The 16,520-nt window shown below is 43.4% G+C and overlaps 1 protein-coding gene across 1 annotated transcript; it reads left to right on the top strand.

Annotated features, from left to right (window-relative positions):
- The first annotated feature begins 5,017 nt into the window (after positions 1-5,017).
- SOX11 (SRY-box transcription factor 11) lies at positions 5,018-16,004 on the top strand. Its single transcript, XM_088665696.1, has one exon. The coding sequence runs from the start codon at positions 5,863-5,865 to the stop codon at positions 7,141-7,143; it is 1,281 nt and encodes a 426-aa protein (XP_088521822.1). The 5' UTR covers positions 5,018-5,862; the 3' UTR covers positions 7,144-16,004.
- The last annotated feature ends 516 nt before the right edge of the window (positions 16,005-16,520 follow it).

The raw sequence follows: 16,520 nt of genomic DNA on the forward strand, positions 1-16,520 counted from the left end.
TGAAATAGTCCTGATATTATGTTGTGGATACTTCTCTCTCTCTCTCTCTCTCTCTCTCTCTCTCTCATCTAACCAAGTAGCTAAACAGTTAAATATACTGTGCTATCTGATTCCACCCCCCCTTCATTTTGCACAAACAGAGGGAAATGTTTCATTGCTTGCATTTCTCAGAACAGTGAGTTCACAGCCTCCTGTATATTTCATAAAGTCTCGGTAGAATAGGTTAAAGATAGAATTGCATAATTAAATTTTTAATTTTGACAAACACCCTGGGTGTCTGCTTCATGCCTTGTGGCAGTTATGTTAACCTCTTGCCAGCTTGACAATAAAATTATATAATATAGCATAGCAGGCAATTTGCGATCCCAAACTCAATTATATTGGCATGTTTTTGCTTTAGCAGACAGCACTTGGTGTAAAAGAAGTTGTTTATGGTGGCAGACTATGGGGGCTTCCACATATTTCTCACTCATGTCTTTTGCTGAGAATCCAGATGACATTCCTCCCAAATCATTACATTCCTTTTTTTAATATATTTTTTATTAAACATTTTATCAACACACATCAAGGAAAAAATACAAAATACAAAAATACACGTACAAAAAGAAAAAGAAAGAACATCAAAATACAAAATTACCAAAACATTTTCAAACAACATACAACAGAAAAATATATCATCCACAATCCATTTTTATATTCATTGTTTTCTGGCTTCCCCAGTTCCCCACTATCTGATTTCCATTCTTATAGACTTCTGTAGCAGTTTCTAAATCATCTTTCTTGCCCATCATACAATCCCTTTAACACTTCAAAATTTCATCTTATATATCATCTACCATAGTCTCTCACTTTCAATCTTATATTATCTCCCTAATGCCTTAACTTCTTTATTTTCCTGGATGTTCAAAATCTAATTGTCAAATATATTCCCTATATATATTTTAAATTTCTTCCAATCTTTTAGAACTTTGTTACTTGTTTGGTCCCGGAGTCTTCCTGTCAGTTCTGCCAATTCCATATAGTCCATCATTTTCATTTGCCATTCCTGCATCGAAGGCAATTCCTCTTTTTTCCAGTATTTTGCTATTAAGATCCTGGCAGCTGTGGTGGCATACATAAACAAATTAACATCATCCTTGGCAATTTCTTCCCCAATTATTCCAAGCAAAAAGGCTTCCGGTTTTTTCAAAAATGTGTTTTTAAACATCTTTTTCAATTCATTATAAATCATTTCCCAGAAGCCTTTTATCTTAGGGCATGTCCACCACATGTGATAGAATGAGCCAACATCCTGTTTACATTTCCAACATTTGTTATCGCTTTTGTGGTACATTTTAGCTAGCTTGACCGGCGTCAAATACCATCTATACATCATCCAAATCATTACATTCCTGCTTCCCAATTCTAAAACAAACAAACAAAATGTATCATTCTGTCTCTTTAATTGCTGGTTTTATTGTATTTTCGTTGTTTTCACTGCAGATGTTCTACGATATCTGAACTGAATTACTTCACTGAGTTTGGAGGTATGGTTTGTGATATGTTTGTTGATGGTGTGTCATACTACCTCTGTCCATTTTCTCAGCATCTTCCCACCATTACAGCCGTACCTTGGAAGTCGAACAGAATCCATTCTGGAAGTCCATTTGACTTCCAAAATGTTTGAAAACTAAATCACAGCTTCTGATTGGCTGCAGAAATCTCCTACAGCCAATCAGAAGCCGTGGAAGCCCCGTCAGACGTTCAGGTTCCTAAAGAAAGTTCGCAAACCGGAACAATCACTTCCGGGTTTGCGCCGTTCGGGAGCCAAAACATCCGAGTTCCAGGGTGTTTGGGGTCCAAGGTACAACTGTGCTTGTTTTATAATGCAGCCCTTCTGCTAGAAGTGAAACTGTAGGAACCCCACTACAGCTAAAGACCAAAATACAGTGGTACCTCTACTTACAAATAACTCTACTTACGAATTTTTCTACTTACAAATGGAGCTCCGTCCGCCATCTTGGATGCGGTTTAGATAGGATTTTTTCTACTTACGAATTTTTAGATAGGGTTGCTTCGACTTACGAATTTTTTTCTCCCAATGCATTCCTATGGGATTCGACTTACAAATTTTTTCGACTTACAAATGTGTGTTCGGAACGCATTAAATTCGTAAGTAGAGGTACCACTGTAAAAATAAGACAAAGTTAACATAGGGTCTGACAATTTCACCTTCTTTCCTTTTCTTACATTGAAACTGTAGCAAAACTATCTGCAACAGTGACAGAGGGGAAATCTTGTCAATGTTACTTCTTTGTTACAAAATATACCTGAAAACTGAAGATGTAGCAGATCGTCTTCCCTTCACCCCTTCATCCACTTTGACTTGAGTTTCAAGGGTTGAAAGATGGGAAACGAACAAACCAGCCACTTTGATGCCATAGGAGCTTTTCCTGGGAAAGGAGAGGGAGGGGGGGATTTCCTTCCACAATTTTAGCTAATTATATCATGTATCTTCCCTTGCAGTGAGAAAAATCCTCCCTGCACCCAACACACACACACCTCCAGCCTCCAGCCCAGAAATCAAGTTGCTTTATTGCAGTGCAATGACACATTCCTGCCAGGAAAAAGCACTGAGGGAGGCAGCAGGTTGTGGCTTGGCAATGGGTGTAGCCTGCATAAAGTCTTGAGGGCCAGAGAGAGAGGCATGGAGGGCCATATTTTGTCCCTGCAGCTGAGGTTCCCCATCTCTGCTTTTGCAGAGAGAAAAAGAGTGACTGGCTCAGGTTCCCTGATTGTTGCAATGGTGCCTGTGGGCGCTTTAGTTAAACGGACTGGTGGGGGTAGCCAAAGTCTCCCCACCACAGTGTTTCCCTTCTGAAAAAATAAATTTATGTTGGAACTTCATTTTGGGCAGTTGTCATTGGAACAGGCTAGTGCTTGTATGCTACAGTAAGATTACAACTTGCACTGATTTTACTTAGGCGATCACAGCTTTCTACAGAACACAAACAGATAGATAGATGATAGATAGATCATCAAAAGGTTTTCCCACTGGGCCTCCACAAGATCTCATGCGGTCTTTGTGAAATTTCACTGGGCCATCCGAGATCTCGTGAACCTATCAAAGGTGGTAGGAAAGCCCTTTGCTTCTATAAAGCACTTTTAAGCCCTCCATCTTGCTGTGTGAGGGTTGTGAGATATCTCATATGGCCCTGAATCTCACAAGATCTTAGACAGTGGGGGTGGCTCTGGGGATCATTCTGACTTTATGTGATTTTGCATTTACATGCAACTCCTGGGAATGTAACCCTTTCATAAGTTGTGTTCACACTGTATTAATAAACATGGCATTTTTTTGTATGTGTGTCAGAGAACTTTTGTTATTGGCCAGTACAGAAGTCTGGGGAAACATGTAATATGCAAACCACTGTTTACTGTTTACTGAGAGGGAGAGGCCAAGGTCTGCTCATTTCAGGAGCCGTGTGTGTGTGTGTGGTCCATTCTAACCTTGATCAAGAGGTCAGCATGTTAAGCTTACTGATAAAGACTTGTGCTTGTGTGTACTCATTCCTTTTCCATCATTCTATTACCAAGTGCCCCGATGACTTTTTATATGTTGATATTCTTTATTGCGGGGTGTTTGTTGTTTTTTATTTTAAAAAATTGTTTCTTTTAAGCAGCCTTGGTGGGTTTTGTATTCTGAAAATTATTAAAGGTATGGCATGAAAAGAATTGTAACAAGCAAACAAAAAGCAAGATGGTCCTCTCTCCATTCACTTAATTAATCATTATGTAGTTTTATTATGCAATGCATACTACTTATTCACTTGTGTTTATTGAGTCACCAAAGATCTGTGAACATAAATGCACCCTTCTCTTTTTCAGAATTGTGCTCCCAAACTCTCATTCCTTGGAGGTTTTTTAAGCAGAGGTGGGATGGTCATCTGTCATGGATGCTTTAGCTGAGATTCCTGAATTGCAGGGGGTTGGACTAGATGACCCTTATGGGGTCCCTTCCAACTACGATTCTATGAATGCCTGTAGCACTCTCATTAACATTGCTGCAACATTGGAGTTACATACTATTTGATGATGGACCTGAAGTTGGTTGTGTTAGTGTAGCCAGTCCTAGTTAAGTATGCATGTGCTGGTGGGGAAGGGGGGGGAAGCTTTAAGATGAGGCCATAAATCTTAATTTTCCAAAGTGTCATTATGCCCTGATCCTATAAGGCTTGTAAATACAAGCACTTGGGCATTCATAACACTCAAAGCACCTCTGAGCCTCTCTTGGGCTATTTGCAGAAATGTGTGAACACTGTTCATGCAGAACAAAAAGGAAGAAAGTTTAGATTGAATGTCTATTTTACATTTTAATCACAAATGTGGGGCAGAAGTGGGGCTTGTGAGTCCATTGCGCTGCCATTGACATGGCTCACCCTCTCCTGTTTCGCCAGAGTTTGGATATGGCGTGGGTAATCTTACGTTTCCGTTACTATATTATATCTAAAGCAACCCAACTTGCTTTGGATTCCTCACCCTTCTCCCTCGCTCACCAAGGAGAATGATGGGTTAAGGAAACGGAGAACAAAACAAGTATTAATGGGATGCATTTCGTTGAAAGGCGGTAGTGATAAGATATGAATAGAGGTAAAGTACTTGGCATTAGCGGATGACAATCGGATTGTATAATGAAGGCAAACACGAAAGTGAGTTTTAATGCCTCACTCCTAAAGTCTACCAACAAACAGTCCCTGGGGCATGAGAAACGCCTACAGTGTTGCTTTCAAACGGGCGCCACTGACATTAACCTATCAAAAGCGCGCGGCCACTAGTCTGTTACGCCTGCTATTTCTTTTTGCAAGGCACCAATATAGCTCGACTTTGGGATCTAGTAGGATGGGAGGTCCGGGGAGGGGGGGTTGGGAAAGAGGAAGGAAATCAAACAATATGCAATCCGGAGGATGTATATAATAATTGTTTGTCTCGCCAAAATGAAATGAAATGAAAGGCGAACCTCCCTTTCAGGAGCTCGTGGTACTCAAGCGCCACCTACAGATGCTGCGTGGAAAGCAAAGCCCGAAACAGGAGACGATGCCCCGAGGACGCGCTCCGATTCCTACAAGCAATGAGCTCACCCAGCATGACACCCGGCGATGTGGGAATCATCTCTCACCAGATTCACCTCCGCGGATTCTGGTAAATAAAATAATCACCGTAAATGCTCTGCGAAGGCGTTCAGGCTATAGGAAGCCGAAGGAGAAGAGAGGGTGAAATCATTAATCCAACTCAGCTTTAATGATCCATATATACGAGCCACTCGCTCGCTGTGTCTGTCTCCCCCTCCCCACGAAGCTGCAAGCCCGGCCCCCTTCGCACTTCCACTTCATCCCCCCCATTTGCAAGAGCCGCGGCGAAGGGGGTGTGTCTGCAGACATGTGGGGGAACTTAATAAAGGCCGAGGGGAGGAGCCGAGGGGCGGAGTTGAGCGGCGCCATTGGCTAGCCCGGCGAGTGATGTCACCCATATGAAACCCTGATAACTAGTTCGGAGAGGACCCGCAACTTTTGCAGAAGGGGGAGTGTGATCCAGCGACATCTCTGGGTCCGGGCGGCTGCTGTGGCTGCTGCAGGGGGAGGGGAAAGAGCCGGAGCGAGTCCTGCTTCTGCCGCTGCTGGAGGAACGGCCAGCGGCAGCAGCCCAGGGAGGAGCAGGAGAAGGAAAAGCCGCTTGCAACTTGCACACCGGGCGTCACCTTGCAACCGTTCGCTCGAGGTGTGCAAGCAGCCGGTGGGGGAGAAAAGGAAAAATAACATTATTATTTCGAAATAAATCGCGACCACCGGAAGGCAAGAAACTCAAGCGAAGCGACACACCCCCACCATGGTGCAGCAAGCGGAAAGTCCAGAAGCCGAGAGCAACCTGCCCAGAGAAGCGATGGATACCGAGGAAGGCGAGTTCATGGCTTGCAGCCCGGTGGCGCTGGACGAGAGCGACCCGGACTGGTGCAAAACGGCCTCGGGCCACATCAAGCGGCCCATGAACGCCTTCATGGTGTGGTCCAAGATCGAGCGGAGAAAAATCATGGAGCAGTCGCCCGACATGCACAACGCCGAGATCTCCAAGCGCCTGGGCAAGCGGTGGAAAATGCTGAAGGACAGCGAGAAGATCCCGTTCATCCGCGAGGCCGAGCGGCTGCGCCTCAAACACATGGCCGACTACCCCGATTACAAGTACCGGCCGAGGAAAAAGCCCAAAATAGACCCGTCCGCCAAGCCCAGCAGCGCCAACAACCACAGCCCGGAGAAAAACACACCCACCAGCGCCGGCGGAGGAGGCGGCAACAACGGCAGCAGCAGCCACAAAAGCGCCAAAAGCTCCAGCAAGAAATGTAGCAAAGGGAAGACGTCGTCGTCGTCGTCGTCTCCGCCGAAGCCCGGGACGAAGCTGGCGGCGCACCCGGGCGACTACGGCGGGGACGAGTACGCCCAGTTCGGCGCGCTGAAAGGGGGCGGCAAGGCGGCCAAGTGCGTCTTCCTGGACGAGGAGGACGACGAGGACGAGGACGACGACGACCTGCAGCTGCGGATCAAGCAGGAGGACGATGAGGACGAGGACGACGAGGAGGAGAGTCGCCGGCAGCAGCAGCAGCAGCTGCGGCGCTACAGCGTGGCCAAAGTGCCGGCCAGCCCTACCTTGAGCTCGTCCGCCGAGTCGAGCGAAGGCGCCAGCCTGTACGACGAGGTGAGGGGCGGCGCTGCGGCGCACGGTGCCAGCGCGGGCCGCCTGTACTACGGCTTCAAGAGCATGCCCAAGAGCGCCCCGCAGGCCGGCCTGCCGCCGGCTTCCTCCCGCTCGATCTCCACTTCCTCTTCGTCCTCCAGCAGCAGCGGCAGCAGCAGCGGCGGCGAAGAGGCCGACGACCTGATGTTCGACCTGAGCTTGAATTTCTCGCAGCACCCGCACGCCGCCTCCGAGCTGGGCGTCGGCTCGGCCGCGGGGAACCTGTCGCTCTCGCTGGTGGACAAAGATCTGGATTCGTTCAGCGAGGGCAGCCTGGGCTCCCATTTCGAGTTTCCCGATTACTGCACCCCGGAGCTGAGCGAGATGATCGCAGGGGACTGGCTGGAGGCGAACTTCTCCGACTTGGTTTTCACCTACTGAGAGAGGAGGACGACGAGGAGGAGGAGAAGGAGAAGCGATGGGCAGGTGAACAAGCTGAGAGAGCGATCAAAAGGACTGGGAAGCAGAGAGGGGCAGATCGGGGAAAGAGAGATGCTTACACGCTGAAAAGTGGTGGAGTTTTGAAGTAACGACGACAAAAAAAATATCTTTGGGTTTTTTTTTCCCTTTTCTTTTTTCTAAGTCTTGAAGTTAGTTCCAAACCGAGTCTGGAGTTGTGATTTTTTCCCCCGTTTTTGTTATTTTTCCCTTCTGATTTTTTTCCCTTTTAATTGGTGATCGCAACAGCAGCAGCAAGGAGAGAGAAAAGCAAATGGGACTGGGGGTTAAAAAGATACAGAAGGCGCTGTTTGAAGCTTGTGGGTCTTGCGATTGAAGTCTGGAAGATGGTCTGCAAAAAAAAGAAGAAGAAGAAAGTCTTTTGGCAGCACAACTATTACTCAAGGGGGTTTGTGGATTTTTTTGTTTCTCCTACAAAGATTTTTAAAGGACCGTTCTGATTTTTCTGATATATTTCTCTCTCTCTCTCTCTTTTTTATTTGTAAAAGGGACCATTGCAACTGTTTTTGTTTGTTTGGAGGGAGAAAACTGATGTCTTCTATGCATCCGATTCTTAACAAAGCTGCAGGGAGCTTGGAAAAAAAATGCAGACTGTACAAACGCTTACAAAAAACAAAAACTGTGAACTGACTTAAGATCAGAGTTTACTTTTCAGATCAAATTGTTTATGGTTTTACAAATGTGATTTCTACTTGCCAACTTTTTTTTTGTAACTTGTTCCCTTATACCTCCTTGATTGAATACCAGACAGCCTAGACCTCAGTACACAAAGGTATTGAAACATTTTTGATACATAACAGACCTCAGTCTTTTTTAAAAATTAATATATTTTCAGGCGTATTTTTGTACAGTGAAAGGGAACATTCTTGCTGTGTTTTTTCAGTAAGACTTTTCAGGCACTTCTTCCCTTTTATTTTTATGTTTTATTTTTTTTCTCTGTTTTTAGCATGCAAGTTATATGGGTACGTTTATGTCCTGGTTTTAAAAGGATTAAAAAAAATCCTTGCATCTAAAGGCCTTGTGGTTTAAAAAGAAAAAAAAGAAACACTTTTTTGTACAGCTATAGTTCAGATTTGTTCAATATTTGTAGGTAAAGATTTATTGAAAATGGTGATATAGACCTCAGAGCTGTTATCTTAGTTTAAAAGATTGTATATGTACTGTACTATAGTAGGAATTTATGTATCTCATACGCTGTGATATGTGGATGGGGGCCCAGATGGAAGGTATGAAACTGGATTCTCGACTTTTTTTTAAGCAAAAAAAAAAGATGGAATGGGAAAAAAGAAAGGCACATAGTAAAAAAAAAAGTTTCTCATTTTGTGCAATATAAAGTACAGGCCATCTGCGTATTTTGTAGCAAACAGTGGCAAAAAAGCAGACTTGTGCACTGTCAACATCATTGCCTGTTTGTTTGTTTTTTTAAAAAAAGAAATGCTGAAAGTCTGTATCTTGACGATTTTAATAAATCAGCTGGAACTGATAGAAACTCGATTCGCTATTAGTGTCTATAGAAGGGGTGCTGGTGGAGATGCCATGTATAATAGCCAACCCCTCCCTCACCCATGGAGGAGCCTTAGCTGAGGCTTCAGGGAGACTTGTTGGGGGGGGGAGGGGAGCGAAGAGAAAAAAGGGGGAGGTTGAAGGTAGCATATATAGACTTTTAAAGGGCTGATCCTCCTCTTTTTAGACCTCTTCCTTTGCTTTCTCTCCCTCTCTCTCTCCCCCCTTCCAATATGCTCTTCTCCCTTTCTCTCTCCCCCTCTTCCCTCAGTTATCCCCTCCTTCGGCTTTTTCGTCGGAGGTACTGAGTGGGCGGAGGCGAAGCAGGAAGGCTGAACCCGGGGCGGGGAGGGGGGGGGAAGGAAGGGAAAAAAAAGGCGGTCGGGCCTCTCTGGTTCAGTCAGTGCATGTTTTCGGGCTGTGCGTTTGGGTGGCGCGCGCGGGGGTTTCTTCCTTTCAAGAGAGAGGTGGCAGTAGGTACCAAGGATGCTCGCGTCCTAGGGAGCCGGCAGGCTTGCCTTTGCCAGGAAGGGATTGTGTGTGTGTGTGTGTGTGTGCGCGCGCGCGAGCTTCGTGTAGTTGTGCTGCGTTGGAGGCGGGCAGGTCACCTTCAAGCTCTGTGTGTGTGTGTGTGTGTGTGTGCGGGCGCGCGCGCATTTGTGTGACTGAGGCGAGAGGTTTATTTCTCACAACGGTCTCTTTTAGATATCCCTCTCACCTCGGACTCGCTCCCCGCTGTCCACTCTTCTCTCAGGAAAAAAAAAGAAAGATTTTATTTATTTCTCCGAGGAGAAGGGACGCCTTTTTCTCGCCCCCTCCCTCCCTCCCTCCCTCCCTCCTTCCTTTCTCGACGCTCTATCCTTGAGGTAAAAAGGAGGGACGAGGGTGCCTTTCCTTCAGGCAGCCTCCCGGGCTGAGGCGGCGGCGGCGGCGAAGGGGGTGTGTCTTCTTGACCATGCGCGGCGGGCGCTCGGTCTCCGCTCCGAATGCTTGTTTGCTGCGTCGCCTCAGGAGCGCGCGGCTGAAGGGTGACGGGACGAGGAGCGACGTTGTCGGCGTGTGTGCTGGTGGGGGCGGTGGGAAGGAAGCATAGCTGTCAAGTTCTCCCTTTTTTAAAGGGAAATTCTCTTATGCTGGATAGGCTTCCTCGCGAGAAAAGGGAAAACTTGACAGCTATGGAGGGAAGAGGTTCGCGGGGTCAAATTTTCAGTCTGAGGGGACGAGCCGTTATTTTAGCCTGCCGTTATTTTAGCCGTGGATAGTTGGAGTAGCGCGCCGTTTGCCTTCCCAGATCGTTCCTTCCGTTCTCTTCCTCCTCCTCCACCATCCTAATTTCCAGAGGAGAAGGGGGCGTGGGGTGCGCGTCACCGTCTGGCGCGCCAGCTCGGAAAGGGAGTGAGGGTGTGTGTGAGAGAGAAAGAGCGAGAGAGAGAGAGAGAGAGCGCGGCCGTGTGTGCGCGAGCGCGCGCGCGCCGGGATGGAGGAGGGGAGTCGGCTGGCTGGAGGGAGACAGCAGGGTGAGCATCCATCTTCCCCTCCCCCTTCCAGCCTCTGTATGCGCGAAGGGAGGCTACCTTTTCTCTTCAGCGGGGGGAGGAGGAGGGCTGCTCGTGGCTTCTCTCATTTTTCATCGAGGCAGTTCTCCTCTCTTCCCCTTCCCCTTCTTCTTCCCCCTCCCCTTCAGCTCCAGTTCATCCCACAGCCTATCGACTAGATATAATTGAAGAGGCTGGGAAGTGGTGTGTGTGTGTGTGTGTGTGTTATAGGCAACTTGGATGTAGTCCTTTCGCTTCCAGGCTCCCCTCCCCCTTTCCTTTCCAATGTACTTTTATATTGAGCCTGTGCAGAACCCAACCGGCAGCCACCTCTTGAAGCTGCTGTTGTGGCTCTTGCTTTTCTCTCTTTATTGGCCTGGGCGGGACCTCTGGGTAGCTGTAAAAAGATGCTCTGGAGAAGAGGAGGCTTTTTGCATCTCCCTTGCCTTATTACACTCTTGCTTAATCGGCAGCCAGAGCAGCAGGGAGCCGCTTTACCAATGAGACATGCTCCAGTTCCCTTTTCTTTACTGAGACCTGGGCCTATAGATGGGCCACAGGCAGGGGGTCTTAATCTTCTGCCCCAGATTGATAGATATTTTCATGCACATTGGAGGGGGGGGGACAGCAGCAACATGCATTTCAGTCTTATGCTTTGGACAACAAAAACGGATGAATGTTTTAAGTAGACTAAAATCCTATGCATGTTTTCTGAAGAGGTGAATGCCAGTGAGTCCAAGTTGGTATATAGGATTCTAGCCTTAGGTAGAAGGATGGCCTGTGGTGGCAGGCCATCCTTTTTTCTTTTAAGTTTTACGAATAAATCACTTGCACAATTGTCGGTACACTTGTGCCAGCAAACTTCAGTGTAACCAGCCCTAACTATGTTTTACTCAGAAGTAAGTCCACGAAAGTTAAATAGAATTTAGGGATGAGGAGGTGTGATTACATTTTACCTGCTCAAACTATTAGGACTTACTTTGGTGTGTGAAACATACTTAGGATTGGGCTGTTGGTAGTTTACATGGGCATTTTACTCTCTTGGCAACTCCAGAAACCACTGCTTTCAGGCTTGCTGAAGGTCAAGTCCTGCCAACACGCTTGTATGGCATGAATAGAGCATTATACAAAATAATTATGCTTATAATCCTTGACATCTGGGCATCTAAATTTTAAAATTAGTTTATTGAATGTTTTAAAATTCTTCAAATCAAGATCTACTCATTCTAAATGGGGAAAAAAGTTTGGCCTAAAGGCTTGTTGGGCTAAAAGATCTTGGCATAACCAGAAATTGTAATATATCTTTCATTGTGTAAGTATGAGTCACTGTGTTTAATATAATATCCAAAAATACAGTTTGCTATTGACAGCCTTCAATAATACGAAGATTATTTGGTGGGTTCTTACATTATTAGTGTATTTATAGCTTCTTTCAAAAATTGTATTGCAATCTGTTGCAATATTTGAAAGCAAAGGAAGCAGAAAGAGAACTCTGCTCAGCAATTTAGCCATTAATTTTGTAGATGAACACCACCAAGTTAATCCACTGGGCCTGATGAAATCCCAGACTTTACTAAGCCCAAACTGAGCCAAAAGGTTTTCATTCCCTGAACTATGGTGTATGTTCATTGGTAGAGATGGTCTCCCAGTCTCTATTTTACATGCGTCCTTGTTTATGGGGGGGGGGAGGGGGAAGGCAGTGGGATTGTTGCTGGTTTTTAGTAAGCTATGTATTAACTGCATTAAAGTTAAGAGTGCTCTGCATTGATAGCAGGAACTATGTTCCTAGCCTCTGCCTCTTCACTTCTTGTGTGTAGTGTGTGTGTCTATGTCTTAATTCATCTAGATATGAACTATTTGGATTGAGTAGTACAGCTGCGTTTGTTCTATTGCGGGAGTGGGTTGGAAGCAACTTTTCCAAAAGCAAATATGAAATTGTGTGGGTTTGATGGAGGGACTAAGTTTAGGGTTTGAATGAATGTGCAATATACAAGGAAGAAGAACTTGCATTCTGTCTGGAAAGTTTTTTTTCCCGCCTTCAATTTATCCATTTGATGGGTAGACGTCGTCCCCGTCCCCCCCAAATTCAGGAAGAGAATATTGCCATTCAGTCCTGTGAAACTATTACAGGTTTTTGGTTTCTGTTTTGCTGCTGAAATTCATGCCAAAATTCCCACTGTTGGTGGGTGGGAAGCAATCTTGCTGTCAGTAAAACTGTCTATGGGGCAGGCTGCTTTCCAGTGCTATACCATTGCAATCTGAAGCACACTTACAAAGAATTAAGATCCATTTGGCTCAGTGGACTTGCTTCCAAGTAAACCTGCACTGCATGTTTACTATCATCATAGTAACATAAAAGTTCCTGATTCTTCCTTGTTGAAGTGTACATGTGATCTTTGCAGACTACTTCAAGCATAGAAACCGTCCCCTGCCACAACCCTTGGCTGTTTCATTGCTGTCTTTTTAATAGTTCCTCGGCACTTTTCTTCTCCGTGGGTGAGGAGATGCATAAAACAAAATGTTTTAATGATTGTCAGCTTTTTAATATATGAAAATTTCCTGATCTATAAAGGATAAAAATTTAAAAGGCAACCTAAGATTTTTTTTAAAGACACTTTTGGGAAGGTGAAATCCAGTTTGTATCTTTCCTTCTGGCTACGTCCTCTCTAATGTTAGAAAATCTAATTCACAAAATGTTTAATTCTTTAAGGGCAATATATATGACAGATTAAATAGAAAGATTGATTAAAAATGTCTTTTAAAATTGTATTTACTCAAAATATGTAGATGTCCATACATGCAAAAGGTAACTTTTTCCTAGTGTAGTAGCTACAAAAAGTGATTCGAACCTATGAGGCCTTAACGGCCATCCATGCCAATGTAAATTGGTTATAAAAGTATAGTTAGACCAATCTCTATTGAATGTGAAGTCAGAATCAGACACTGAAGACATTTTAGTCTTTGGGAGTCTACTCTACAGACCTCTCTTGGTTCTATATCTCCACCTTTGTCACACATTCCTATTCTATGGCCTGGTAAGATCCTCATCCTGCACTTCTTTGAGTCTGATTTGTAATTTTCGGTGTTTTGAATTTTGGGGCCTTGATTCTCCAGTAGGTTGAAACCATAGTGGTTTTTGTTTTTCACAGCCTCACCCCTTATTCTTCAGTAATTACAAGAACTAGGGAGAAATTCCTAACTTTTATCTTTGTATTTCAACCTTTTTGACTCCCAATCTCTCTATCTTCCTCCTCCTCCTCCTCCTCCTCCTCCACACACAGTAAGTTGTGGAGATTTTTCTCCCCTCTCCTTTCCACACACTACCTATAGCAATTAACTGCCTACTTGATTTTTACCCTCCCTTCATGGATGCAGTGAATTTTTAAGAGAATTTCACAAGCAAGTAGTTTTTTAGTGAGTTTAAAAGTAAACAGAGTTTTAAAAGCCTATTTTTATATTCAGTATAAAGCACAAATGTGCAGAAAGTGTAGAATGACTTACAAAAAGGGAAGTAAAAGTCCATAATATTTCATGTATAAAAGTAATACCTTAATCGGGTATTGGTCCTCCTAGAAAAGCCCAGTAGTTTTGCCGGTGCAATGCTAGGATTATAGAAACATCTAGAAAATGACGGTGGATAGCTATTTCAAAGGAATGACTTCTATGAATGAAAGCAACCCCAAAATCACTTTGGCCAAGAAGGGGTTGGTGGTTCTCAAGGATGCACAGTCAACCTGGAAGTTTGAAAGTGGAGTTCCCTGTCTTTATTAAGTCATCACACACCTCTTCGTATTTGTGGGTATTATTTCATGCCCAAATGTTTCCTGATGTAACCTGAAAAGACATATTCTTATTGGGCTCTCTGGTTAATTAGGCTTTCAAGAAATTAAATTCTAATACCCTTTTCTTTGGTAGCATGTCCCATTAATTTCAATGGAACTTCTGTTTACCTCAGTGGGAGTGAACTCCCTACTTAATTTTTAATTAAAGTTGGGATTGCACCCATAGTATTTAATCTTCTGCAAAAAAAAAATGTGATGATGTAATAAACACTAACACAGGAACTCACATCCTTACTGTTAATTTTATTTACATCTTCCTGCTTATCTTCAAACGTAGCTTGTGTCTACCCCTGGTTACACCAGGATTGCAAGGTAGCACCTTTGCCATTTCATTTGCAGTTTCTGGTTTATGAATGTGTACCCATTGGAGTCTACATAATGCTATGATCTTTCTTTTTCTTTCTTTCTTTCTTTCTTTCTTTCTTTCTTTCTTTCTTTCTTTCTTTCTTTCTTTCTTTCTTTCTTTCTTTCCTGGTGGGCTGTTTTAGTTTGGAGGCCTATTGTACCAGTGTGGGAATCTTGATGGTTACAACATTTTAACGAGACGTTGCATGATGGCCACAGGTGGAGTAAACTGAATGTCTTTAGAGCAGTTTTATTTCTTCTTCCAGCATGACACTTTTAAAAATAATAATATGTAATTTCAAAATAAGGAGGGGAGAAAAAAAGAGTTTTCAAAGGCCACATGAGAAAAATAGTTTTCCGTAGCCACTCCAGGTATGGGGAGGAGAGGAAAGCTAAAAAGTACTTTTGTTTAGAAGTCTGAATGGTGGTGGTGGTTTGTGGGGGGGAAAGACCTTTTAAAAGGTTTTTGCATGCCAGTGCACGGGCCTATTGCTGTGGGAAGGGGGGGAAGAAGAGAGTACGGTTTGCTTGAGGCAATGCACTGGAGGACAAAAGTGTTTTCTAGCACTAGGAAAAAAAGAAAATGCATGGCAGAGTTTCGTCTTCTAGTAGACTACCGGTATATAGCATGCAGAGTTTAGTATGTGTCAAAACAGTGTATGACATTGCTGTATCAAAGTTGTAAAGTTAAGCATTATTTATTGAAAACTATGTTTTTTTGTAAAAAACCTGATCACCTAGAGGATCAATATCATTCACTTGTGCTAGTACTACATTCTTAACCAGCTTCTTTACTACAGTACTTGATATGCAGTCTTAAGCGCTCAGGGTTGAAAAAACAGTCCACTGCAATGTCTCTTCTCTCTTTTTCTTTTTTTCTTCTTTGGGCAAGAATGTCAAACAAAGGAGCAAATTCATACAACAAATTCATACACAATATACCATAAAGCAAAAAAAAAAAATTCTAATATAGTGGTGTGATCAATCCTTACATGTGTTTTACATGTGGATTTCCCCCCGCCCATCCAGTTTTGTATTCTATATCTATAAAGAGAGAAAGAGGGTTGTGCTCTTCATCTTGTAGGGCAACCAAAATTCTCAGTCATCTGTCTTTCCAAACAAACATGGCTCATGGTCCCCCCCAGTCAGGATAGCCTGGGGGGGAAGTGGTATTCTATGCCCATCTGTCTCAAAACAAGGCAAATGTAATTTCTGTTTCCTGCTTTTAGCACTTTGGGTAAAACCAAAGTATTCTTTTGGCTCATCAGTTCATGCAATGTTTTAAAGTTGAACATGAAATAAAGAAATAAGAGAAGTTTCTACTCTTGGATTAAATACCAGCAAACTCCATTTCTCTGTATCTTTTTTCTACAGACAATTTACACTGTAAATGTATTTTGACATAGAAATAAATCATTCTGTATTAAGATTCTTGATATGAAAATGTTTTTATGAAAATCTGTAATTGGAACTATAATATGTTTATAAAATGTGTTTATGTGGTGGAAGTTTGTTGTATATTAAATATGGTTTTATATAAATGATTGTGTTATATTGTAGAAATTTCAAAATACACAATTAACACAACCCATTTACGCTGTTCAAATCTTGACTGTCTAAAACTCCTTTTAATTTGGTTTCTGTCTACATTTTCTCATGTAGCCCCAAGGACAAATAACCCATGTAAGCTTGCCTATTTAAGCAAAAGTGTTTGTATAATCAGAAATTCAAATATTTCCCCACCTCCTAACCACTGGAATGAAAACAACTACTTTTCATCAACTACTTAAGCCTGCTTGAATGTAAACTAATTCCACCCCTTTTTAAGCCAGCTAATTGACCCTGGCTTAACTAGTTTGTAGATGGCTAGTCTTATCTTACATAGTGCTCATCCCATAAAAGTAAGTAGCATATTGCTGTACTGTATTTTCATTTGTGCCCAACACGGCATACATGTGACTATAGTTCAGAAGTGGAACATATATGTTCTCCATCAGCTTTGGAACTTCTTTTAACATCTGTTAATTTAATTGGTACAAATTATTTGGCATGTCTAACAACATGCTGCACCACA

This window comes from Zootoca vivipara, chromosome 3 (genome assembly GCF_965207765.1).
Source record: "Zootoca vivipara chromosome 3, rZooViv2.hap1.1, whole genome shotgun sequence".
NCBI classification, from domain to species: Eukaryota; Metazoa; Chordata; class Lepidosauria; order Squamata; family Lacertidae; genus Zootoca; species Zootoca vivipara.

Coding starts and splice junctions, on each gene's coding strand:
- SOX11 (XM_088665696.1), top strand. CDS start 5,863: ATGGTGCAGCAAGCGGAAAGTCCAGAAGCCGAGAGCAACCTGCCCAGA.